Source organism: Platichthys flesus, chromosome 24 (genome assembly GCF_949316205.1).
Source record: "Platichthys flesus chromosome 24, fPlaFle2.1, whole genome shotgun sequence".
In the NCBI taxonomy this organism is placed as follows: domain Eukaryota; kingdom Metazoa; phylum Chordata; class Actinopteri; order Pleuronectiformes; family Pleuronectidae; genus Platichthys; species Platichthys flesus.
Window position 1 is genome coordinate 12,188,069 of NC_084968.1, and position 25,267 is coordinate 12,213,335.

At 42.8% G+C, this 25,267-nt stretch overlaps 2 protein-coding genes and 1 non-coding gene across 3 annotated transcripts; 1 reads left to right on the forward strand and 2 right to left on the reverse strand.

Annotated features, from left to right (window-relative positions):
- Positions 1 to 13: 13 nt before the first annotated feature.
- Positions 14 to 5,273, reverse strand: LOC133950297 (uncharacterized). The gene is made up of 10 exons (XM_062384547.1): positions 4,683 to 5,273; positions 3,418 to 3,567; positions 3,248 to 3,334; positions 3,024 to 3,161; positions 2,860 to 2,940; positions 2,570 to 2,704; positions 1,843 to 2,456; positions 1,404 to 1,731; positions 409 to 1,213; positions 14 to 255 (listed from the first exon to the last, which is right to left on the reverse strand). The coding sequence occupies exons 2-10, from the start codon at positions 3,565 to 3,567 to the stop codon at positions 14 to 16; spliced, it is 2,580 nt and encodes an 859-aa protein (XP_062240531.1). The 5' UTR covers positions 4,683 to 5,273.
- Positions 5,274 to 7,164: 1,891 nt separating this feature from the next.
- On the forward strand, positions 7,165 to 24,371 carry adissp (adipose secreted signaling protein). Its single transcript, XM_062384096.1, has 6 exons — positions 7,165 to 7,322; positions 10,371 to 10,475; positions 16,131 to 16,270; positions 19,840 to 19,978; positions 20,926 to 21,051; positions 22,736 to 24,371. The coding sequence occupies exons 2-6, from the start codon at positions 10,457 to 10,459 to the stop codon at positions 22,834 to 22,836; spliced, it is 525 nt and encodes a 174-aa protein (XP_062240080.1). The 5' UTR covers positions 7,165 to 7,322; positions 10,371 to 10,456; the 3' UTR covers positions 22,837 to 24,371.
- trnag-gcc (transfer RNA glycine (anticodon GCC)) lies at positions 22,492 to 22,562 on the reverse strand. Its single transcript has one exon. It is a non-coding gene; the product is annotated as a tRNA-Gly (tRNA).
- Positions 24,372 to 25,267: the final 896 nt, after the last annotated feature.

Sequence of the window (25,267 nt, forward strand, 5' to 3'; positions counted from 1 at the left end):
TGGATATGAAATATCACCTCATCCTTGTGGAAAGGTTAAACTCAGCAGTGTAAACAGCAGGGGGCTGAAAAGAGGGCACAGCTTTCCTTCCAAGCACCTTGAGACACATGGTGTTGGCACAGTGAACAAGGTCCCCTGAGTAACTGAGCAGGCTGGAAGGATTGGCTGCCAGGGATGCAGTTTGACGGTCCTGGTTCCATCGATTAAGTCCTTCCAGGAGGTACAGCTGGAAGTTAAGGCTGTTTGCACTCGTCCCTTAAGAGAGAGACAATGTGACAAATAATGTTAAGTAGAGTTTTGTCAGTGTTAATACTGAACAGGTTAGCAGTATTAATACTAATCATAATAATAATAAAACGTTGAACCCTATATATTTAATCTCATCAATGTATATGGACTCATACAGACCTGGAATGAACCTGTTCACATGTAAGTGGAAGGACTCAAGGGATGTGGACCCTCGAGCACACCTGTAGTTAGGCAGAACAATGCCCTCTTTGGTGGTGGTGCCCGTCTGGGTATAGAGAAGCACACCCGGTACATCCTGAATGCACTTTACATGCTTCCTCTGGACACGCCAGATGTGCTTCATCCTCTCCATGTCCAGCAGAGGGACACCAAGATTGTCGCTGCCCTTCGGCCCCATCAGCTCATCGAGCAGGCTTTCCAGCAAGGTGATTGTCGTCTGCTCTCCCCTTGTCTGCCTTCTGCAGTGCTTGGACAGTTCGGCCTTGGTGATGTGGAGGTCTACCATTCGGTCGGTAATGCCCGGTACACCTTCCTGTACCAGCTCGGCACGCTTGGCTCGCCGCAGCAATGCAACGTCTCTGCTGTCCCACTCAAAGATGCAGCTGGACAATTTGGCCATGAAGGTGGGGTAGAGGGGATGAGCATCCTTCGTACAGCCAGATGCCAGCCGCCTCATAAAGTGGTAAATGTCCAGCCTCACAATGAGGTCTGGCCACCCTCCAAATCGCAGTTTTAATTTGGTCTGTACCAAGCCCTCCCGACAACATTCAGTGTCAACGTACAGTAGCTTTGGAGGGGCCACACCAGCAGTGCTGTATCTGTGGATGAGACCAGCTGCCATGTTGTCCAGAGCTGGACCCTCCTGAGCAGTCAGGACACTGATAAGGATTTGGCCCACCTCATTGCTAACAGATGTTAGCCACAAGGCAGTCCCCTTAGCAAAGCCTGACAGCTTCTTGGTGATCTGTGATGCAAATAAAGGACAGTGAGTAATAAAATATCTTGTATATGTGTGATGCTATTATAATTTAATTAGGTTTCTTTTATTGAACAAAGCATAGTTATATTTCACGTCTTTACTTCTAATGTTATAATTGCGACAAAGTGAGGTTATAATGTAGAATATGACATTGTCTACAGTCCAAAATAGTTACCTTTTTGGTGGAGTCCATTTTTAGGACACTTCCAAAAGTGCAAGTAATGCTCGCTTTGATGTGGTCCAGCCTGTTCAAAATGTCTCTGCCATAAACAGTAAGCATCCACCTGTGAGAGGGGATAACTGACGGCTCTGGCACCTCCTGGAACAAGACAGGGAGCAGGGATTGCCGGTCTGCAAAGTGTATGCATTTAGAACAGTACCGGATGAGATATCGAATCCACTCCCGACTGTGGTTCTCCCTCAGCTGCCTGACCAATCGGGAGGGGCTGTTACCCTGGGTCCTATCCCTCAGAGAGACAATGACCCTTATGTCACACGCATATCTGTAAAGAAAAAAGGGGAAAAGGGAGACAAATATAAAAGCAGCAACTTTGAAGTGTGATGGAATGACAAACAAAGACGCTGCATAAGCAAAGTAAGCTCAGTATAATAACCTTTGAGTCAGGATCGGTGTGAACTCCATCCTGATCGGCATCTCCAGCTGGTCCAATATTGTTTTGCTGCTGGAAATGTAGGCGATCTTGCATGCATTGCACCACAGTGTCTCAGTAATCATAAGGTAGTAATTGTCCACATCCAGAACCCTGCGGGCTCTCTTGTGGGCTCCATAGCCTGTGAGTTGTTTGTGACAGGCAGGACAGGACAGCCTCACCTTCCACAGGTGGTACGGCATCCATACGAGAAGCCGGTGGGTAAAAAAGCGCTCTGGAGCGGGGACCTGGTGATAAATGATGGCTGGTAATGGTGGATTATACCACAGCATCAGGTCGGAGCGCAAACGTTTGTTCTTCCACAGAGCTGCTGCTATCCATTTCTGGTCCTGAGGTGGTATAGTTGTCCTCAGCTTTGCAGGCAGCCAGCCAGGCTGTGAAGCAGCAACAGCAGCAGCAGACATCATATGCGCCGCCAATGGCTCAGCATCAGGGGTAGGATGTGCCGAGGGACCAGCCACAGAGGTTGCAGCAGAGGAAACACAGGCATAGGACACAGAGTCCACAGGGGCCGGAGGAGCAGAGGAGGTTTCCAAGGATATGGCAGTTGACACTGTCTAATTAATAAATCACAAAAGGTATGTTCATAAGCTACTCATGAAGGAGACTTGTTTCAAGTTTAATAAAATATTGTTGCGAGGAAACAACTTAAATGAGGAGTTTGTCTCACAGCTCCAGTAGCAGCCGATGTGACACAGGAAGCTGAGGTGGTTGTCGACACGGTAGAGGGTGGAAGAGACAGAGGAGAGACAGTCTGAATATAGTGCCTGGGACTGTGGCCAGGTGACGGGGTGTCAGTTGTGGTCTAATTGAGGAAGAGGACAGTTTACACAAAAATAAATAAAGTATTGTGTCATAATTAGTTTTAACAACACGGATATTAGAAGACCAGACCATTTCTTCATATCTGTAACAAAATAAAAGGATACTATGTTTACTATGATGTTGTCCTTATATTACCTTGATTCGACGCTGCCCAGCTGAAGCCAAGTTTGGCTTTGCATGGGCACCATGCGATCCACCGAACCGTGGTTTTGTGAACTGACGAGAAGAAAGAGTAACCTTATGTGTAGCCGTTTAAAATATAAACATATGCTAAATATAAATACACCCTCAATACATACTGAGGCCAAAGTCAAAGTGGGCTTGCGTGGTGGTTGCCCAGGTGTGATGGAGGGGGATCCAGACGAGGGTGTGATGGAGGGGGATCCAGACGAGGGTCCTGGTTGTGGTGTCACCGAAGAGGACACAGAGACTGATGGCTACAGGTTCCAGGAAAAGAAAATGAAATTCAATAATATGTAATACAACACCAAGAAAGCGTAATATTATGTAGGACCTCTGATACCTTCTTTATATGGAAGCCACAGTTACATGTCTGTGTCCCTCCAAACAGCGACCTTTGACCCCTGAGCTGCATTGGGCATTTCTCAATCTGTAATAATGATATTGATTTGTATTATTACTACTTTGCTTTAAATGCAATGATTGTACACATATCACTTCCTCCAAGTTTACCTTCAGAAACAGATCGTGCCACTTTTTCTGGCGTGGTGCCGGCCGGTTTCCTGCATCAGCAGGCCAGACCCCGACAGCAGCAAACCTTCGCAGACGGGACATCCACTCCTCATCACCCATAGCTCTGTGTTTTTTGTCTTTGGAAGCCATCTGACAAGAATAGACACATTCAGTTGATACAAGTAGGGGAGAGCGGGGTAATGTGAGACATCGGGCAATGTCTCACGTTACCAGCCTTGCTCCAGTTAAGTGCTGTGAACTGGCATTTGAATGCGCAGAGAAAACAATATCCCTGTCCCTGCCAAGTGTAGAGAGCAACAATGTGCAGGAAAGCTAGGGTGTGCAAGAGATCACATCATAATAATCATAAATGTGCTTAATTGAGCAATCCCCATGATTCTGTTACTAGTCTGATATAAGTTTTGGAATGTGTGGTTGTCAATCTAGCTGGCAGGATTTTAACTATTACAACATGTGTTGTTATGGTAGTTTTACAGTGGAAAAAGTAAGTGGATCACTTTACCCCCTAGATTTCTCTGGTCTGTCTCACTTTACCCCTAAGCTGGGGTAGAGTGAGACACAAGACCACTTATTAAAAAGCAATCATATTTTCACTGCCCTTTGTCCTGAAGACATTCTGATCATGTCCATTGCTAGGAAACATCCTGAATTAATGGGAAATGTGTACATTTTACTGATATATCAAATGTCTCACATTACCCTGCTCTCCCCTATATGCATGTGAGAGAAAAACTAAAGAATCAGCATACTCTACAGCAAATTGTAACACATTTCAGCTCATTGTATAATATAGTAGTATTCCATTACTGCTTGTATTACAGTGTGGATACATACATGTTTATACAACGTTATTATTACTTGATCGACATGCAAAGTGTAACCTTGTGTTACATCATAATGATGTTATACACTACTCTCATAAAGATTATAATAATGTACAGCGGTATGAAAAGCGCCAAATGTGCCGCTCATACAGGTTTCCTATAGCGTACAGTGGGGTATGAAAAGCGGCAAGTTTGAACGGTGCTTTTACAAGCGCGATTGTTAAACCCAGCGTCATACCCCTTTGTCGTTTAAATGAGCTAACAAGTTAGCAGGCTGACTAAGTGAAATGACTATAGCGATATCAACAGCGAATGAATGAATGAACGGCGTGTTATACACGGTGTAATAGCCGTTTCTCGGTGTAATAAATAAGCTTACAAGCAGTCTGACTAAGTGAAATGGCAGTGGCGACATCTTACCTTTCGAGTGTAAATCCTCAGAGTGTCGGAGTTCAGAAGGTGTCAAATAAAAAGTCAAACCCAGCGTCATACCCCTTTGTCGTGTAAATGTGCTAACAAGTTAGCAGTCTGACTAAGTGAAATGACTATAGCGATATCAACAGCGAATGAATGAATGAACGGCGTGTTATACACGGTGTAATAGCCGTTTCTCGGTGTAATAAATAAGCTTACAAGCAGTCTGACTAAGTGAAATGGCAGTGGCGACATCTTACCTTTCGAGTGTAAATCCTCAGAGTGTCGGAGTTCAGAAGGTGTCAAATAAAAAGTCAAGCGGCGGAAGGTGGGGGGAGGGCACCGGTGGATGCGCCGCTCGGTGAAGACGCCCATTGTCATTGGCTGAACTGAACGCGTCTCTTTTGGGGCGACGTCAGATAAAACTGGGAGAACGGACCCACTGATTTGCTGTCGAATTGCAGAGACTGCGCGAAGTGATTCGACGGCGCGACGATTTCGGGAGATAGCGCTTACTGATTGACCGTTAGAAGCTGGAGATCCGGAGACGTGATTGGACGCGAATAGACAGTCCTCCACTCTCCCGGCACCGCTAGCCGGGCTGGGATTCATCCAAGATGGATGACATAATAACCACCACAGTAATTCTGACTACTGAGTTGTTAGATGATATCATATATGACCCAAAAAATCTAACCCAAAAACAGTAAAAAGTATCCAAGGGTAAGGTTATGTTATTAAAGTTATTTATAACTATGCAGCAAAGGCTTAGGAGACCGGGTTGAGTATGGCTGAGTTTTAATTTAGGATATTCATAGACAATACGGATGAATAGCATGAGAGCTCCTCATAAGTAAAGCTCAATGACCTCAATCGGCCCCTGGTGGCTGGCTAAGGTATAGGTCATAAACCTCACCTGCTCCATGTTAGTAGTTGGGACATGGACCACATTCAAAGTTTAAGTTTTAATTTTTAAGTTTAGCTTTTCACTCTACCTCCATTCACTGCAAATCAGCTGCACAAAACCAATTGTGATGGCATTTATGTTGGCACGTTGGAGGTTCAGTGTGTACGATTTAGTGACCTCTAGTGGTGAAGTTGCATGTTGCAGCCGAACACCCCTCAGCTCAGCCTCCCCTGTGGGTGAACCAGAACTTAAGCTAGCTAACTTTAGCTTCTCACTCTTCCTCCATTTTCTGCCAACCAGTCGTTAACAAAACACAATTAACACAAAACACACAAATAAAAGCGTCACAATTAAACTCAGAGATATAATTACTATTAATTGGTGCGTCAGTCGTCACCATTTGACACGTGATTAGTTCCCGTACGAAGCTAAAGCCGCTCGCTGCGTTAACATTCGCACATTTCAGCCCGTTTCACTCGACACGTGTGTGAGTCAAAAACAAAACTCCTGAAGACACAAACCTGTGTCTTTTGTCCTCGAGACGAGTCCTCCACATCAGATCTGCCAACAGTCTCATTCTCACCGCGGAGACTCAGATCGACGTCCAGCGGCTGAATCCTCGGTCCTCCGCTGGGTGGTGCTTCGTTCCGCCGCCTCCAGGTGGGCACGGATCTTATACACAAGACAACACGCGTTTTAACGAGCTGAAAACAAACCATATTTAAGTTGATGGACACTTTAGATCTTCAGGAGACATTTGGAGGAGGTTATATGTCCTAGAAGTGAGACACAAACAGGGTCTACTTTCTTCATCCTGCGTCCATTAGCAGCAGCGGAGGGAGACCGTGGGCTGCTGGGTAAAAAAACGTTATAAAACTTTTTGTGACGTTGTGTTACATTGTGTTATATTGTGTTTTATAGTATTATGTTATGTTACATTGAGTTGTAATGAGTTATAATGTGTTTATTGTGTTTTATTTTGTTATATTATGGGACAAATGTCTTTAAGTGTTTTTTATAATAGTTTCCTTGTGATGATTGTTTACTGTATTCTTTTGCTGTATCCTGTAATTTATTCATGTTATTTTTACACTGATATGACCCTTTGAATCTGGGGTAAAGCATAACTGACTAACAAACTAATAACTAACTAACTTACTAATCAATAACTAACTTATTAATAACAAACTAACTATTTTAATTTTAAAGTAGTATTCAGATAATTCAATTAAGAAAATATAACAATTCACATACAAGGCAAAGAGTGTTAGTTTAAAATAAAGTGTTTCTAAAGTATTACCGAGGCCTGAGAAAAGTTTTTATAAAATCTTCAATACGCACAATTCACAGCTAGGTGGCGTTACATCCCCACAATAATAAAAGCATCGGTGTGTGGAACCAGAGCTTCACTGAGATCAGCTGCTATGTTTCGGCGTGGATGTGCTCAGAACCCAAAGGGACGATCCTGCATAAACATTTATTACATTTAATCATCATAAATAAAACAGGTTGTAAACAACACATGGAGGGGACGCGCGGGCAAACCACGTGACCGAATGCGGAAATGGCGGAGCAGTCAGGGTGTATATGTGAGGCAGAGGGAGTGTGTGGTCGTGTAGTGAGCTGCTGGTGTTGTTGCTGTCCACACACACAGACACACACAGACACGCACAGACACAGAGGAGCAGTTTTGTATCGTCTCTACACGTAGGACTCTCTCCTGCCCTGAAGGAACAAAGGTAAGAACAACACAAGAGAGAAATGGAGATTTGACGTTTGGCAACTTTTTCGGGACTGAATCAGCTGCTCGTGCTGTGTTTACCTCTTTTTTTTATCTTTAATGGTAATAATAATATCACTTTTAATTTATTTTTATCCAGCGTCGGTAAGTCAACTAACTACAGTTACACAAATATTTTACCAAAATTTGTGTAGAGTGAAGAGTATTTTCATTTTTATTGAGTTATATCCATGGAAATATTGCAACACTGCACTTTGACACCACTGCAGATAACTTGTCATTATCTGTTATTTTTAATATTTTTAATATTATATTATTTATTGTCAACAAGCTGTTATATGTTATGTTTATAAACTGTATATAAACCTGGACGCCAAAACGTATCTATCGTCCCCTGGTGGCTGACTGCAGTATAGATCATAAACCAATGTTAGTGTTGATTATGATGATGTCAGTGAATTAATTAATCCAGACGATCGTGACAATTACATTTTCTGTCAATCTGCTAATCAGGAATTTGCTTCATTCGTAGTAACAAGGAGCCCATAGTTTATTATCTGCCACAATAAATAGATACTGGTAAAGCTATACTGTACTGGGTTAGCGCTGCAGTGATGTAATGTTTGCTTCGTGGTGACAGTTGAGTTTTCTCTCACTCCCATTGGTTCCTGTTTCACACAGAGACAAGAAAATCACTTTTCACAAGCCGGGTACGAGTTCCTGTTGCTAGTCCCCTGGGACTTCTCCCATTTTAATTTGTGAGCTGTGGCACAGAGCACAGGGAGAGCTACTGGTAACAGGATTCATACAAGACAGTTATTCTTCCCACCAGTAAGACGTTCTGTACGTGTCCCACCACCGCTCTCTCAGATCGGTGTGAGCACATTCAAATCCCATCGGTGGTTTTCTAATCATAGCGATCCATTAATGTCGAAACAGCTCTGATATTTCACACTGCTAAAAACGGATCAGCCTCTGATTCCAAACTATTCTCACTGGATGTTTCATTGTGAGTTTCCTCGTCCATGAGGTGAGACTCCTTCCCTCCTGTGTTCCAGAGCCAAACTATGTTTGCTGCGTCTGTGTTCCTGTACAAGTCACATGAGTGTGTCCAGGGGTCACTGGCCTCACAGATGTGGGAGGTTCCTGTTCAAAAAAATCTTTGAAAGTAAAACAATTATCAGAAATGCCTTCAAAGAAAAGTATCACCTGATTTGTAACAGCAGACTCTGCACAGTTTGACTTTCCATGACCCTGTTTACACCTGTCCTATCAGATGTTTCCTATGTTTGGATTGGAATAAGATTTCTTATCGGGCCTGGGAATAAAGAAGTAGGTAAATGACAGAATACATAAAGGACATCGCTGTGTTTGTTAAGGGCCAAATCATAACATACATTATCTCAAGGCACTTTACATAGTGAAGTTAAGACTTTAAAATTATGGAGGAACCAACTGAGCAAGCACTGTGGCGACTGTGGAGAGAAAAGGTTCTTCATTAACTGGAAGAAACCTCTGAATTTAGAAGTATGAAGCATTGGGTCATCCAGGCCATAGTGTCTTTAAGACATTCCTGAAGTGGTGATTGGATATATCGGGCTTCATAAGTACAGCTGGGTGTCATCTGCCTTAAGGAAGCAATTAGTATTGCTCCAAGTACAGAACCCTGTGGACCTCCATGACTCACTGTTGTGTGCATGGACGAGTCATTGTTACTGTAATTGGAAGATAAATTGGATTTAAACCAGTCTTGTACTGTTCCTTTAATCCCCACATGTCGTTCCAGTCTCTGTAACAGAATCTTATGATCTATGGGGTGCCACATGTGGCACTCAGATCCAGCAGGACAAATATAGAGACAGATCTAGGATCTGAGGCCATGAGAAAGTCATTGGTAAATCTTAACAGTTCTGTTTTGGTAATCTGATGGTCTAATTTGTTTGTGTGGTTGCTGCGTTATAATTTTTATCTTATTTCTATTGATGTTATTTGTTTTCCTTCCTGTGGAGGCTACTGATAATTTGAATTTATCAGTCAAAAATTGGCTGCTTAGATATGTTCCCCCCCTGGTGTTGTGTTCAAAGACATTGAAAAACATATATTAATAACCCTATATATGTTATAATATAGTTAATATTGGTTACTCTGGACGAGAGGGTCGGTTATTTCACCTCATCCAGAAACCAAAAGGATATTATCGAATACTTTATAAAAAGAAAAAGTCATGATTGAATAACCAAATCAAAAATCTTTACAAAATGTTCTTTCCACAAAAGAAAACGTCCTTGTCATTATTCATCACATCCGAGACCAGACAACACCGTGTGTGTGCTCTTTGAAAGTTCGGGAGCTTTAAAATGTGCTGAGTAATTTGAGGTCATGTAACACGTTCCCCTTGGTTTTTAAAAATTATATAAAGTCAAAGCTTTGGAGAAACTTGTCCGAGTGAGCGTGTTGTGTAACGACAGAAAAGCCTGAAAGCAACAGTGCTCTCTTGCTTTATTATCTCCACAGTAGATTAAATCGACCTGAACTGTCACTTTCACTTATCTGCTGCCAAAACATTGTTGTCATGCAACGGCACCGTACACAAATATACAGAGTGTTTCCTATACTCCCATATTTATATGAAGCACCTCCCAGAGATGTGATGGACGTTCTCCATCTGTGCGAAGCCCACGAGCCGCAGCTTCAGCCCCTGGATAATCCTCTTAGACTGTTTTGTTGTTTTTCCTTTAATTGAAGTCTCTGTCGGGAGTCTCTGCTGCTCGCGGCTCCACTGTTACAGCACAGCTGCCCTCTCAGCTGAAGTACAGGCCAACCTGGGGGTCGTGGATTTAGAAAGTGAAAACACCCAGTGGAGCTTACTATGTGGCGAGCGGTTTATTTATTTCTCTCACATTAAACCTTTACCTCCTTCCTTGTTTTCTCCTGCTCCTCTGTTGATTTAATTATTGCCCCTTGTGTTCGATCCGTCTCTCTTCGCTCGTCCGGTGCTAAACGCATCTCTCCTCATCGACCTCTCGATCCTAACTTTGTTTTGCAGGGGTCGTTCGGAGGTCGCGCTGCTGAGATGACTGGGCTGTGACAGCGTGCGTCCAAGTGTGTCTGTACCGGAGCCATTCCCGTGACATGGCCGCTGCAAAGAAGAGTGAGTATTACATTTTTATATTCGTTGCTTGTTGCGATTACTGTGACGTTCACTAACTTAAACGTTCTCATAAACATTTTGGCATTTGGGAAGCAGAGGAAACCCTTTGAGACAGACAGGACCAACACGACTCATTGTTCAAGGTGAAGATAGCCAAGAAATGACCCAGAATCAAAATGTGTGGGTCCCGGGATCAAGTGGTCTGTGTTTGTCTTGAATAATTCAGAGCTGTTGTCCACAGGCTAGAAAAACAGTTTCACAAATGGACTTAAAACTGCTTTCAGACCTGCGCGGAACTAGAGGTTTATATGAGAACAAACGTCTGAGTAAGTTGCTCTGGACATTTTATGGAAGTTTTCTTACATGCGACAGACAAAAACTCGGATGATCTCCTGCTGTGTTCTTCATTTGTCAAAGGCAAACTCCAGAAAGAATCTGACTCCATGTTCATCACATTTTCCCTGAGTTCAAAGTCTTGACCCCCAGAGAGGAAGCTGTTAGGCCCAGATCTGATTTCCCTTAGACCTTCAGTGTCCTCTTAATTCTTTCATCACATCTCCTGACATTTTATCTGAAATTCCAGGATCAACTACACTTTAATATCCTGAGTTATTGTGTATTGATAGCATTGATTTACAGGAATACATAAAAAGTTTACAGGTGCATGACTTACAGGGAATTGTTACATTCCTTTGAACGGGATGGATCAGTTCCATCACATATAAGCTCTTTTACAGATCCAGGAGGTGATTGTGATGTTTGAAGCTCTATCCTTTAATCTGCTGTGGGTGAATTAGACCTCCTTAATCTTTGTACAGTGTTTCTCTGGAGGGATCCACTGAAAGAGCAAAAACAACTGGTATCATTTATCAGAGAACCTCAAATTAACCTTATCACCAGTGAGACGAGTTGGAGGATTTCCTGGAAGCATACTCGGTTAATTTAAAATTCACGATCAATACTTCAGTCAGTCGGGTTTCTTGGGAAAACAGTATGTAAGTGGTGGCGAGTCAATATCAGCAGCTTTATGACAGATTTTTGTTGTTGTTGAGGTAAGCAAATTTATTCTCCTCAAAAGCTGGAAGTGAGGCAGGCCAGAGACCACCAGCCCTAATCATTAGTATGAATAATTCGCCTCTGTTACCCGGTGGAGTGAAGGGGGCTTGTTGTCTTCGACGACCGCTCCTCAGGCCTTTGTCCTTTTTGATAAGGTCACCGAATGAAGGCTGTCGCAAAGGGAGCCTCTGTATTGACTTCCTGTTGATGGCATTTTTAAAAAACTGTATTTTCTTGTGTCTCAGGAGGAATGAAATGTCACAGGAAGAGTGTTTGAGGCTTTATTTTTTCACAGGGTGAGGGAGGCATGTGTTGCTGTGGAAAACCCAAACACATTTTTAAGCTTTTTCAAAAAAACCTTATTTTTTGGCATTTGAACGTGGAAAGGTTTTTCAAAAAAACTGACAAATTGTCGTCAACTCACATAGAGCAAACATGGACTGTCTCATCAGGTGTTGTTGTTTACAGAACAGCCCGTATGAACAAAAGCTCTTAAATGTCATTGTCCTGTTGACGTCTTCCTTGTTGTCCACCACGTGCACGTCTCCTTTCATCTGTCGGAACATTTCAGGAGAATGTCTTTTTTGTTGAAGCTGAGAGGGGAGTAAAACAAGTTCAGCTGCAAATGCTGCATTGATCGAAACCAGTCGATCTGTGGTCAATCATGTTTTTTGAACTGACTGACTCGTATTTCCTGCACAAACAGGCAGAGATTTATTTTGTTTTATCAAGAGTTCAGAGAGAAAAATGCTTTTAAATTGACAGAAAACTGTCATTTTCAGCAGAGCTAAAGCAGAGACACTCACAAATAGATTAGCGGAGGGACGGAAACAGACAGATTAATCTGAAATAAGCCAGTTCAGGAGGGTGTGCATGCGTGTGTGTGCACGTTAATTTGCGCGTGCACATGCGTCCGTCTGTTTGTGGGTCTGCAGCCACTGCGAGGGTGAGTCTGGGTGTGTGTCCTTGCTCTGTCTGGGATTATCAAAGGCAACTAAAAGGCCACAGAGCAGAGTGTTGTGATAATGAGCCCGACACAAAGGGTTGGACCAGAGTCTCTGCTGTACAGCTGTGATACTGGCTGTGTGTGTCTGTGTGTGTCTGTGTGAATGAGAGAGTACACACTTAATACAAATAGAAAGTAAAAGAGTAAAAGTCAGTGCTTAGAGAGTATTGAAAACAATGCATGAATGGCAGTTTTCTAATCCCTGATATTTTGTCTTCAGTTTTGGATAATACATCGTCCATCTTCATAACATGAACAGATAAAACTTTGACACTTGTTATTGTCGATGAACATTGGAGATAAGGTTGAAAGCAAAACTTGTAAAAGGACGTTTTACTGTTAGGAAAACCAACGTCCACTTCAGATAAGAAAAATACATAAAACCATTTTAAAGGTAAAAGTGGGTCATAACATTCTTTTGCAGTAAACATTTACTGCAAAAGCTCTGCTAAGCTTTATGCACATTGGTATAGGTACGATTCCTGAAAATGGATACATGCAGAAATTAAAAGAGCAGCAACACCTTGGTTCTACAGAATGTGTTGAGACACGTCAGCTTGTAGTTCTTGTTCTGAAGATATAAAAGCTGACTCATTCAGTTCATGCTTCTGATGATTTTCCCTTTAATAGTGGATTCATTACAAACGTACGTCTCATCTCTTCATATGGTATAATGTCCCCTTTCTACTCCAGCTACTGATAGACTCTCTCACAAAGCCTGTCATTATCCAGCCAGTGTTTGCCAAGTGAATGTAATTATCGTCACCGAGCGCCATTGTGTGAACTTCTCTGCCTCACGTAAAGAGCCTCCTATAGTCCTGAGAGTCCTAACTTGAAATAACAGGTCTTTTCTCTTTTTGTCCCCAGTGACACACATGAAGCGTCCTCGGGTGTGTTGAAAGGTCCTTTACAAATTTATAATTATTAGTTCCTGTGATCAAATCGTTACCTTCAAGCTTAATACTGCATATAGAGTTTTTCCTCTTGAGAAGGAGAAACACACCCTTATATAAGCTTTCCTTTCTTTATTTGATTTGAAAAGACAAGACAGGAAGTGCACATGCAACAAAGGTCCTTGACCAGAATAAAATCATGGACGCTGTGGTTATGTGGCACATCTTTGAATATTTCTTTTTTGCGTGGGATTTTAAATTCTTCCTCTCGTGGTGTTTTGAGATGCTCTTTAATTCTATCCCTTCCACTCAGAGCCAATTTGAATGAAGCTCATAATCAGATTAGAAGACTCAGTTATCATTGATCTGTGATGGAAGAGATTGGCACTGTAATAAATTCAGTTGCTTCACATCTAACATCTCATACTAGAGCTTTGATTGAGGGATTTTGTGGATTCTTGAAAGTGTTCATTCCTCAGTAGCATTCCTCAGTCCCACTTTCTATATCCTGCCCCGTGATCCTGCACATATGGAACGTGACGTAACTCCTGAACTCATTATTGTGACCCACATTGCTGATAGCGAAGGATTTCTAATCTCTATCATGAGTCTGAATATAAGTTTAATGGAACTGCGCCAACGTGGGACGATGTGCTTCATATAATGCAGGGACATATATGCGTTCATTTAAATGGGCTGGAGCAATTATGCGCTACAGGATTGTGTCTTTATTATTAACCACAATCTACCCATAGGCATGTGGAGTATATAGACACTGGGGTGTGATTAGTTCTATATAATTCAACCTGCGTATATCGTTCTCCTGCTTTCCAACTAAGAGTAAGACATGTTTAATTTAATCACACTCCCAGAATACACGTGCTGTTCCTGGGAATAATTAGTTCATCGTGTTTTTATCGGTTTGATCTTCAAGATAAATGTTTGATTATGATCCGGCTCCGCTTCTGTCGGCTGAATAACTCATACAGACGACTCCGACTCCATCAAATGGAGAAAGTCAAATACCTCCTCTTCTGATTTAAGTTACAAGAGTATTTTCTGGTTCCAGAGATGGATCCTGTGTTGAGGAAATTTTTGCAGACACCTCAACAACCAGTAAACCAACCCCTTTATATCATTTAGGATAAAGAGGCGGTGGTCTAGTGGCAGAATCTTGGACTATGGGCAGTGAAGGTCTCTGGTTCGTCTCTGGTTCGACTCCACAGAGAGACAACAAAAGACGAACCTGGATTGATCTGTCCAAAAATCCAAGTGTCTAGTGCCCCTGAGCAAGGCACCTTACTCCCCACACATCTGCTCCCCGAGCGCCGTACATGGTCGCTCAATGCTCTGTGTGTCCTGCACCAGATGGGTCAAAAGCAGAGATTAAATTTCCCTACCTGCATGTGTTTGGGACTAATAAATGCATCTTAATCTTAATCTTAATCTAATACTGAAAGAAAACCCAGTGTTCCAACAAACTTTCCTCTCCCAGGTAATATAACTTCACACAGTCCTCAATGCCTCCTTGTCTCTGTGGATTCTCTGTGTCAAAATAAAAGTGTTAAAGAGACTGAGGCTCTCAAGCTGAGCATATTATTTCCCTTTAGGTTTTACTGTTCTCCGATGACTCTGAGACATGCTGATATTTATTGTTCTCCGGCACAGTGTGAGAGAGCAGAAGCTTGTTCTCCAAATAAACCGACTCCTCCAAAAAAATTATCATTTTCTGAGACAACAGACAGTTTGTCTGTATTTCAGCTGGAAGGGCGTCGGGTCTGGTTCGTGAGGATCGCTCTCCGGACCTCAGAGGAGTGGGAAGCAGAACAGATAGGAAAACAAATCAAAGAATACAGTGGAATACTAGACCTCTGCTCCAGTCACACGACTTTTGAAATGTTTAATTTTCTATTAATAGAAGGTTGTGGCCACTGGAACTTCTTGATCTTCTGAATCTAAAGGTCATTTCTCATGGAAAGTCTTTGGACGATTGTGTGTGTTTGTTATTAGTTGTATGTCACTATAATTACAATCCTTTCTTCAGAGGTTGCCCCTCCAATCAGCAGCCACGACATCCGCACTGGAGCATTGTTCTGAAGCCTGTAATGCTGATTACAAATGGACAAAAGAACAGATATTCACAGCTATCTGTGATTTTAAATACATAATCGTCTTCCAAAAAGGAAAACACGCAATTTGAATTCACAACTACGACCTTTTAGTTGTTGCTTCGCTTACTGAGATGTGTTCATGTTCAGGGCAAAGCCACAACCACACTGAACATGGTCTCTATAGAATAATACACATAAATAATTCCCATTAAACCTGGTGGAGGGTCGAAGAAGAAACCATTCAGTACTTGTGTAGCTTCAGATCTACTTGACTCTTCTCCTCTTCCTCACCTGTTGCCTCACTTTCTCTGTCTCATCCTCTCTTTCTCCCTCTGCCTGTCGTTCAGCGATGTTCCCACGATGAAAGCATTGACCACTATACGATGTGTGTTCAGTTCAGTCTCCAGCAGCAGGTTGGAGTGATTGTAAAGTGCTCTGCTGCATGTACACTCTATTATGTCACTAAAATGAGTCGACTGCGGCGGTTTGACAGGTCGTCCTCTCTCCCTTTAGTGAGTGTAGTGTAGAGCAGTGAGTGTGAGTGCCCATGGGTCCAAGTCTGACCTCTTCCCTCTTCCCTCTTCCTCAGGTTGTGCGAAGTCGGGAGGCGTGCGCTTCTCAGAGGTGGCCCCCGCCGCTGGAGCCCCGTCTCATGTCCACTTTGACGAAAAGCTGCACGACTCCGTGGTCATGGTGACTCCGGAGGACGACGGCAACTTCATGGTCAAGGTGGGTTTGACCTTGAAACAGCCTCACACATGACAGCCAATGAATGAGACCTGTTTCTTGCTTTTCCCTCTAAAAACTAAGTGGATAGATTTGGACACAGAGGTTTCTTTTTTTTTCCTATCCTCACTTTTATCTTAATGTTTTTTAGTTTCAAGCGAAAACTCCAGAGATCCAAATAATAATGTGCCAAAGTGCCTGAAACTTCTCCCTTGATTTATAACGTCTGTAAACATTTTCTAAAGAGTTTATGTCTCAATCTGCAGTTTGGAGTCTTCTGCACTAAAGCAAGATGTTCATTTAGTAAATGATGATCCATTTAGAGTGGGTTTTAACGCTGAAGGTGAAAATGAACCAATAGAGTTTCATGTCTGTAAATAGAAAACACACTGATGGAGGTGTTGTTGGGCGAGCTCTGTAATCGTTTGTGTGCCTGCGGTGTGTGTTACCATGTGACACAGGTAAACACATTACCACTGACTTGTAACTGGTCATAGTTACAGTCTCTGTATGTTGTGGATATAACATTAGAAGGTCACTCTGGGATCCAGTGTGTCAGTCTCGGTTTTTTATCTGCGAAACATCCAGGAGGAGATTAAACTCTTTTCTCATCACTGTTAATCTCCTCTGTCGGCAATAAAGGCCCAAAACAATGATATCAGACTTCTCATCTGTTAGCTGTGAAACCCCGGAGGTGCTCAGCTCAGGAGCTGCAGGTGCCAAAGGCTCTAAAACCTCATAAACTGTAGAAATCAGACCCAGTGGAAAAACCCTCTCTGATTATCCTTTTCTTTTTTAATCCATGTCCCACCCACTAACATGGAGGAGGTGGAACAACTCGAGAGCTTTGATTTAAAAGTTTGAGAGGATTTTATGCACCAGGCTGAGGAGCCACTTCATGATTTATCTAACAGACCTTGGATTTCTTTCTGTCCAAGTGTCGTGCACAGAAATTAAAGTGCATCCGCAGCAGCTCACATATTCTGAGCCAATTCTGAAAAGATGTCTTACCTGATGATAAAGTGCGTCCTAGAATCTTTTATATCAACATAACACAAGGACTCATGTTGTTTCCCTTTCACTGTCGCTGAGTAAACTGAACCTGCTCACTTCAGCTTGTCAATTTAACCAAGGACTCTCATTCCTTTTCTATAGTTAATTTATCAGGCCTGCATGTTTAAAAGGTACATTTGGTGTATTAACAATCCATATATGTGACTCAGCAAACTGTTTTCAGGAACAGAAATTAGTTTGAGCAGTTAAATCTTTGCCAGGAGCAGAACTTCATGTGCTGACTCCGAATAAAGACCTCCAGGGGCCTTTCAGTTTCCAGTCGACCTTTTCCTCCTCCGCAGTTTCTCCATCGCACCAGAATCCCACAGGGAAGTTCTGAACACGCTCGGTGTAACGAAGCCTCTCCGACTGTTGGAACTTGTTCGCAGCCAAATCAATTTGCTGACAAGCTGCTTACAAGTGCGCGTGTGGACGGACTGAGAGGTTGGCCGTGAGCTTCACACGTACAGAGCGGCCTGTTTTAATTTTGAGTGCGTGTGTGTTTCTCAAAGCTCTTTTAAGTGTACTTGAGAGTGGGCACGGGCTACTGCCAGCCCGGCGTCGTGGCTTATCATGGAGCTGAGGGGGGGGGGGGGGGGGGTTGTTATGGAAACGGTCGGGTGGAGGGGCAGCAGACCAGAGATGATGTGGGAGTGTGTGGGATGGAACACAGCATGCACACAACAGCTGTATGAATAGCAGTTTTCAGGGAGGTTGTGAGACTTTGACAAACAGACGGGGGGGGGGGGTCATGCAGCAGCAGCAGATACTGTTTTGTCTCTGTGGTTCCTCTTGTCCCTGATGGCAGGACATGGAAATGAGCAGCAGACGTGTCGCTGACAGAGGCCACACGTTTTTATAAATGATCATTACTGCGAGTGACGCAGAACAGGCCGTTCTGAGGAGGTTTCACGACCACGCTGCAGAAGCATATCAGGTTTAAATGCACACCACAATCATATTACTAAGAGTAACCGGATTACATGTGGTCGGCTGCAGGAAACTCTGTTCGATGGAAGAACAGGGAGATGTGAAGAGGCTACTCTGGGGTTTTAATTTTAGTTTAAAGCTGCACTGTATATATATTTTTTAAAAGCGGGCTTGTAGTGACAATCCATAGAGTGATACTTGTGTTCCAGTCGGTCCTAGAGAGCATCCTCGGATAAGGAATTACAAGATGACAAGAGAGAAACTGAAAAGACAGACAGAACGAAAGAATACAAGGTCATTCAGAGCCTGTACTAACAGGCAGTCACGGATAAAAGCAACAAAACGTAACTCTACGTCCTCTCCTCTCTGAACATGCACTGAACGAACCACCTCGGGGAACTGAGATGACACACAACTTCATAAACTGTGAGGTAGTTCCCTTCGACTTGACTTTAGAATTACACAATTGTTTCTGATGAACTGGTTGTGTCGCTCTCTGACAGTTTTGCAGACTCATAAACAGGAATCACTTGAAACTCTGCTTATTAAATGACGTGTTTCATATCAGGTGTCACTTTTTGTTTCCTATTGAATCACATTTCGGAGGCTGTTCACAACGTGTGGACGAGTGTGGGACTGCGCTCACAGAATGGTTATTGGTTTTTCTCTGCAGTGCTCCCTCACTATTCCCTCGGCCACTTCTCTCGTCGCTCTGGGCTGGTGCGGGGCCGGAGCCGTCGCTCTCTAGCTGGAGGGGCTTTAGGCTTATCTCTCCTCGCCTGCACTTCCCCGCTGTCTCCTCCTCCTGTCCCTCGCCGCCTCTCTCTTTTCATCCAGTCTCCTCTGTGAGGCTTCCCTCGCTCCTCTCTGGGAGGAAAATCCTCTCATGAATTTTTCTGTTTGTTAAATTTAAAGCAGCTACGTCCTCAGACTTCTACCTCTCTGTTGCGGCTGCTCTCCCATGACTCTTCTTTATAGTTACAGTTATTGTATGTTTTGTGCTGTGTGCAGACAATTTTATATAATGTTTAAAGTAGCTCAAGAATACACAAGTCTGAACTTTCCCACTTCCTGGAAAGTCTCCCCTGCAGCCTGATGTAGACGATGTTGCCGTGAATCAGATTAAAATCTAGAGTTGCCGACAAACCTTTTCACGTGGGATTAGTATCCCAGAAAGATTTTGCTGAAGTTGAGTGAAACCCCAAAAAGTAATTCAGGTTTGATTTCCCCTCAGGCTAAGAATCAGAGATGAGGTTGAAGCGAGGGGATTAAAACCACCAGAGAAATAAGTAATGATTTCAATTAGACGACTCCTTCAAGGAAACCTCAGCGCAGCAGCGTTGTGTTTATGAGAGTCACTTATCCATGAAACGTTCATCCTGTATTTATTGAGCTGTATTGGACTAATAGAGTTCGATCTGAGGCCAAGCTTTCAACTGTATGAATCCCTTTCTCTCCATTACTTCTTAATGGGCCCACCCCTCTCTCCCCATGGTACGCCGTATTAGTCCATTTATAGAAAGGAGAAAGAAGCCATTATATTTCCTCCAAGTTTCTAAATCTGTACTTATCCTTCCCCCTCACCGTAGGTCGGCTTCCTGAAGACCCAGCATCGATATGAAATAGTGTTCAACCTGCCCGATGTCCCAGCTCTGGGGAAGGAGGTGTGTCCAGCGCCTGTGCCCAGTCCGCACCTCCGCATCACTGACATCACACCTGCACCAGAGGGTAAGGTCACGAGTGGAACGTGGAAATCAAGGCCTGGTCTACAAGTCTCTACAATTGTATTAAGTGAAACTGTAGAATACGTTATATTTCCAAGGCAGTGCAGCGATAACTCGTAAAACCAGTTCAGCGATTGTGATTCTTGTTGTGGGAGGCGGATCTGAGTGGATGTGCGTCTCAGCAGCAGAGTTCCAGGCCTCACCAGATGGGCTGAGGAAGACAGCACCAGACAGTTCACTCAAAGTGCTGGCTCAGCGATCCGTCTCTGAGGAATCATTCAAACTGACTCTCTGAGTTTTCCTTGTTTGCACCTGTGAAGGCTAAGAAACGTCAGACTTGAATGTGTGTGAGTCTCCGATTCTGTTTCTTCTTCCCAATACCGATTGTGATAGAAGGGATGATTGTTATTGTTGTTTTTTTGGCCTGGTTCAGGTTAAAGTCTTTGAAAAACGAATATAACAAGAACTTGACAACTTTGTCAGTTATCTCTTCTGCTTCGAGGCTCTTTGTCGAATTAATTGCTTCATTTTAAATCCATTTCCAAAGTTTGCCGCTGCAGATTCTCCTTTTTCCCTTTTCCCTCGGCAAACCACTCGTGCTCTTTTGTGTCATAGTTTGCAAAACTGCAGTCTCTTGTTTGTGTGTGAGCTGATATTAAAAGTGGCAGCTGCACGTCTATGTTTGTCCAAGCATGAGTTCAATGTTTTTGTGATTGTGTACACATCAGTCAGCTGTATTTATTCATCATTCATCAGGTTGACATTTTATTCATTCAGCCTGCAGGTGGCCTCTTGATCATCAGTCTGATCCTTGTTCAAATCATTGTCACACAAACTACACACAAAGAGACAAAGAAAACTTGTTCCTGTGTGTTGAGCTAAACTCCTCAATACAGTGAGGTAACCTAATCCGCCTGTATCCTCTGTGTGATTCCTCATTGTGTTCTCCAGGAGGTCTGAAGGTGACGTGTGAGTACATGGCCCAGCAGGAGGGGGTTCTGTGTGAGGAGGTGCTGCTGCTGAGCGAGACCAACGAGGACGTGTGTGTCAGAGTCAAGGTTCACGCCAGAGTCATGGGTGAGGCCGCGTTTCCCAATAAAAGTGAAGATGATCTCATTTTTATTCAGAAATATTGCACCACGGTCGAGGCTTGCATAACATCTCTTTTATGTTTTTTAAACTGCAGCCATATATGTGTCATTTATAAGTGAATACGAACTGTCTACCTGGTTGTTAACGACAGCATAGGTCATAAATCTATATCCTGCCTCCTTCATTTTAGTGGCTCGGACATGCACCAACTTAAAAGTCAAAGTACACTTTAAATACATTTCTTTATCAAAGATGGTTTCTGTCACTTTGGGTAGTTCTTATCATTTGTCAGCGTTCGTATCTGGAATGTTTTTAGCTTCATTCCTGGAAAAAAAAACACAGTCAAAAAACCCAAAGATACTCGATTCAATACCACATGAATCTAAGAAAAACAAGAAAGATTAACAAATCAGAAACCTAAATGAACGAGTCATTAATCGATTTAACAAAATAGCAATGAATCTCAGCAATCAATGATTTATTCAATTGACTACGAGTCGTCTCTGCCTGTTATAGTTTCAAAGGAGAAACTGACAGAACTGAATTTACCTTCAACAGAGCACTGCTGCCTCCTGCTGGTGAGCCTGCATTTAGCCTCAGATTCACAAGTTATTCATCAACAACCCTTAAAGAATATTAAATATATATTTAGACACAGTATTTAATTAATGAAAATAGCCCCTTTGTTACATCATTGCTTTAGAGCTGTCAAAAGGTTTTTCAGTGGATGGAAAAATAAAGATCTGGAAGCTCTTCTACAGACAACTACAGACATGCTCTCTGACGCCTTCAGGTCTGTGGTTCTGGTGTCTGTTATCATAAAGCTCTAATCAGAGCATCTAATTAATTTACATCTTCTCCACTTGAATCGGTGTCAGTGAGACGCCATAAGCTGCCAGGCTCTCGTGTCAGCAGATGGAGAATCAGGGGGCGTTTCCATCTGCGTACACGTGTGTGTTTCTATAGGTTTGCATGTGTGTGTTTGTGTGTTTGTTTGTGCACAGTGGCATTGTGTGGTTTATTTTTACTCTCAGAGCAGAGCTTGAACATCTGTCCAGATGTCTGTGTGTAATTGAGGCCTCTGCGGCAGCCAGATCAAGGGATTAAGATTTGCCTCGGATGATTCACTGCTGAACCGTTACTATCAGAGATCTGATCACTGTGTTAAACCATCTGCTCTGAATACACAATGTTTACAGGGTTTTCATATAAAAGACGTTTCCTGAAGTTATTGGTCTTAATTGTTGTGATATTTAAAAGCTCAAGTAACATTTAATTCAATTTAACCTTCAACATCTAAGTTAATTTTAATTAAATATTTTATAAATTATATTTATTAAAGTTTAAAGAATAGGTAGCGACAATTGGTCAAACGTTATTTATACGTGTGTTTATATATCTATAGAAGAAAAGACAAAAGGAAGTTGCATTGGCCGGGAATCGAACCCGGGCCTCCCGCGTGGCAGGCGAGAATTCTACCACTGAACCACCAATGCTTGCTTCCGTTTCGTGGAAGCACATATTATAAAGTAGATCCAGGGATTTTGATATATGGTTCCATACGGAGACCGTTATGAATTAGCGGGACTCAGAATGTCCTTCTCGGTTATGACGGGTTGATGACGACGTGTCCTGAGGTGTTTTATAATGTCTGTGGCTCTTCCCTCAGATCGTCACCACGGCACCCCCATGCTGCTGGAGGGGGTGCGCTGCATCGGGGTGGAGCTGGAGTACGACTCCGAACAGAGCGACTGGCAGGGATTCGACTGAACCCCCACTTCCTGCTCCCTTTTCACAACGGAAGTACACTAACACACACACAATCACCTGCCGTCATAGGAAGATACACATCTACACAACACATCCACGTGTTCATACCAACATCATCAACGGACCTCACAGGAAGTGGACGTCCTGTGACCTGAGAGCATTTACATGCAAAGACATTCCTCTGCTTCCACCGCATCACCGACAGCAGCAGAACAGACGCGTCGTCTCTTCTTCTTTCTGCAGCTCCTCCAACTCAGTTCATCCCCGTGCTGTTAGTCTGCAATGATCCTCTAGGGGGCAGCAGTGCTCTTTAAATCCGTGAGGCCTCAGCTTCCCTCTCCCAAATAGAGATGAGCTGAGAGGAAGTGCTGGGGCCTGTAATGTCCCTGCTTCACCACAAGGGGACACTGCAGGCTACTCTGCATTTATAGTCAAATCCAACTGTGCAAATCATAATAATATTACTAATAGTAATAATAATAATAGTAATAGCTTGAATTCACATGTCAGAGGTTTTAACGGACATTATCTCAACATGCCCTGAAAACCTCTGCTTAGTTTTCAAGTTTAGTCCCAAACACTGGATGTGAGGATTTGCACCTGCAAAAATAAAGCGTCTATAGTTAGAGCTGTTGTTTTGGAGAGTTTGTCGAAGAGAAATCTGATATTTAAAAACACCACCGTGCTCTTAGGAACACAATTAAGATCTGTGAGTTTGATTTAGAATATCCTGATACACGTTTGAAAGTATTAATCTATTAATCCAATATATTTTTTGTGTATTTTTCGTCCCTGTGAGAAAGCAGCTGGTCCAATCAACATTTAGTTTAACTTCATGCAGCCTTCCGAAAAACACACACACACACACACACAAACACACAAACACATACACACACACACAACATAAGTGCCTCTCACGCCTCCGTCCTGTTCCCTCACTCGAGCCTGATGTTGTCTCACCATCTCTCTGCTCGTCCTTGTCTCTCACACACACACACACACACACACACACACACACACACACAGACTCACACACATGCAGCGGTTTGGAGCGGGAGTAGAGAGAAAGAACAAGGGACAGAAAAGTGTTTCAGTTTATTTGCCACCAGCTTCTCTCAGTAACCTAACGTCCTGTCACCTTGGCTCAGTTTACATCTGTCAGCAATAATCTGACTCCACTGCCATCTTCCTCCTCTTCCTCCTCCTCCTCCTCCTCCTCCTCCTCCTCATGTTTCATCCCTTCTTCTTCCTCTGCTCCTCTCCCACCCAATGCATTCAGCCTTAAAGCAAATGACTGTGTGTAGTTTCTCTCCGTGTTGGACCGTGAGCTGTCGGTGCCGTACAGAGGTCATAGGTTTATTAGATGTTTGCTTGTGTGTGTTTAAAGGTCAGAACCCGGTCTGTTCCATCTCGGTGTGAAACTGAAGTGCTCTGTAGTTAATGTCGAGGTTCACGTGTCGATATCTGCTCCCTGTGCGAGTGATCGATGTGTTTGATTTAAAAAAATGAAGAATAAAAATGTGTCTGTCTTTTGAGTTGTGTTGCTTCTTGTGAGCTCCGGCGGGTTCGTTGCAGTACCATCAGGGGGCAGTCTACACCACGACACGCTGTGCAACATGTTCCTGATCCTCATGGCTCCTCTGTTGCATTAGATGTTTCTTCATTAGATGCTCATAGGCCGACTTTACACACAGACTCATTCAGGGGTTTGGAAGAGACATTTTTAATAATCCAATAAGTTGATTTGAGACTCAAACCGTATTTTTTGCTATTTCATACTAATATCTTCAGTATAATTATCATTATTATGGATTCTTACCTTTTCGATGTTTCTTTTTAGTCTTTATTCATCAGAAATCTCTCAATCACAAAATGTTTTTATCATAAAACATCAATAACCCCAATATAAAGTTTCTGTTGCACATATTCTTTATTCTTTACTTTATGTTTTTGCGATGATGAATAAAGTGTGAATTCGTTTGCCGCTCTTTGCTTTTCAGAGATTCATTTGCAGTCGAAGCATCACATCCACCCCCCCCCCCAAAAACAAAAACAAAAACCAACTTACTTTAAGATTAACCCTTAAATATCCGAATGGAGACGCGGCGAGAAGCATCTTTATTATGCTGCTGAAGTCTCTGATCAGCTTTGTAAATATAAATGTAATTTATATTTTCTGTCTCTTTCAGGAAAAACCATGTCTGAAAGGTAAGAATTATTATATGTAAATATTTTATTCAGATACGGATTAAACACAAAACCACTTATATTTCAAAAAGCAGTTATTAGAAATCAGAAGTCGTCAAACGTTCAAACTTATTTCAGGTGGAGTAATTCAACTTTAGTGGCTTTTCAGAATAAATGACAGAGACTTTACAGCCTCATGAATGATAAATAAGTGGAAATTGATGAAGTGCAGCAACAGCAACTT

Coding starts and splice junctions, on each gene's coding strand:
- adissp (XM_062384096.1), top strand. Junction 19,979..20,925: donor CATCACACCTGCACCAGAGG/GTAAGGTCACGA, acceptor TGTGTTCTCCAG/GAGGTCTGAAGGTGACGTGT. Junction 21,052..22,735: donor GGTTCACGCCAGAGTCATGG/GTGAGGCCGCGT, acceptor CTCTTCCCTCAG/ATCGTCACCACGGCACCCCC.
- LOC133950297 (XM_062384547.1), bottom strand. CDS start 3,567: ATGGCTTCCAAAGACAAAAAACACAGAGCTATGGGTGATGAGGAGTGG. Junction 3,162..3,247: donor GTGGCTTCCATATAAAGAAG/GTATCAGAGGTC, acceptor TGGAACCTGTAG/CCATCAGTCTCTGTGTCCTC. Junction 1,732..1,842: donor ACACCGATCCTGACTCAAAG/GTTATTATACTG, acceptor TTTTCTTTACAG/ATATGCGTGTGACATAAGGG.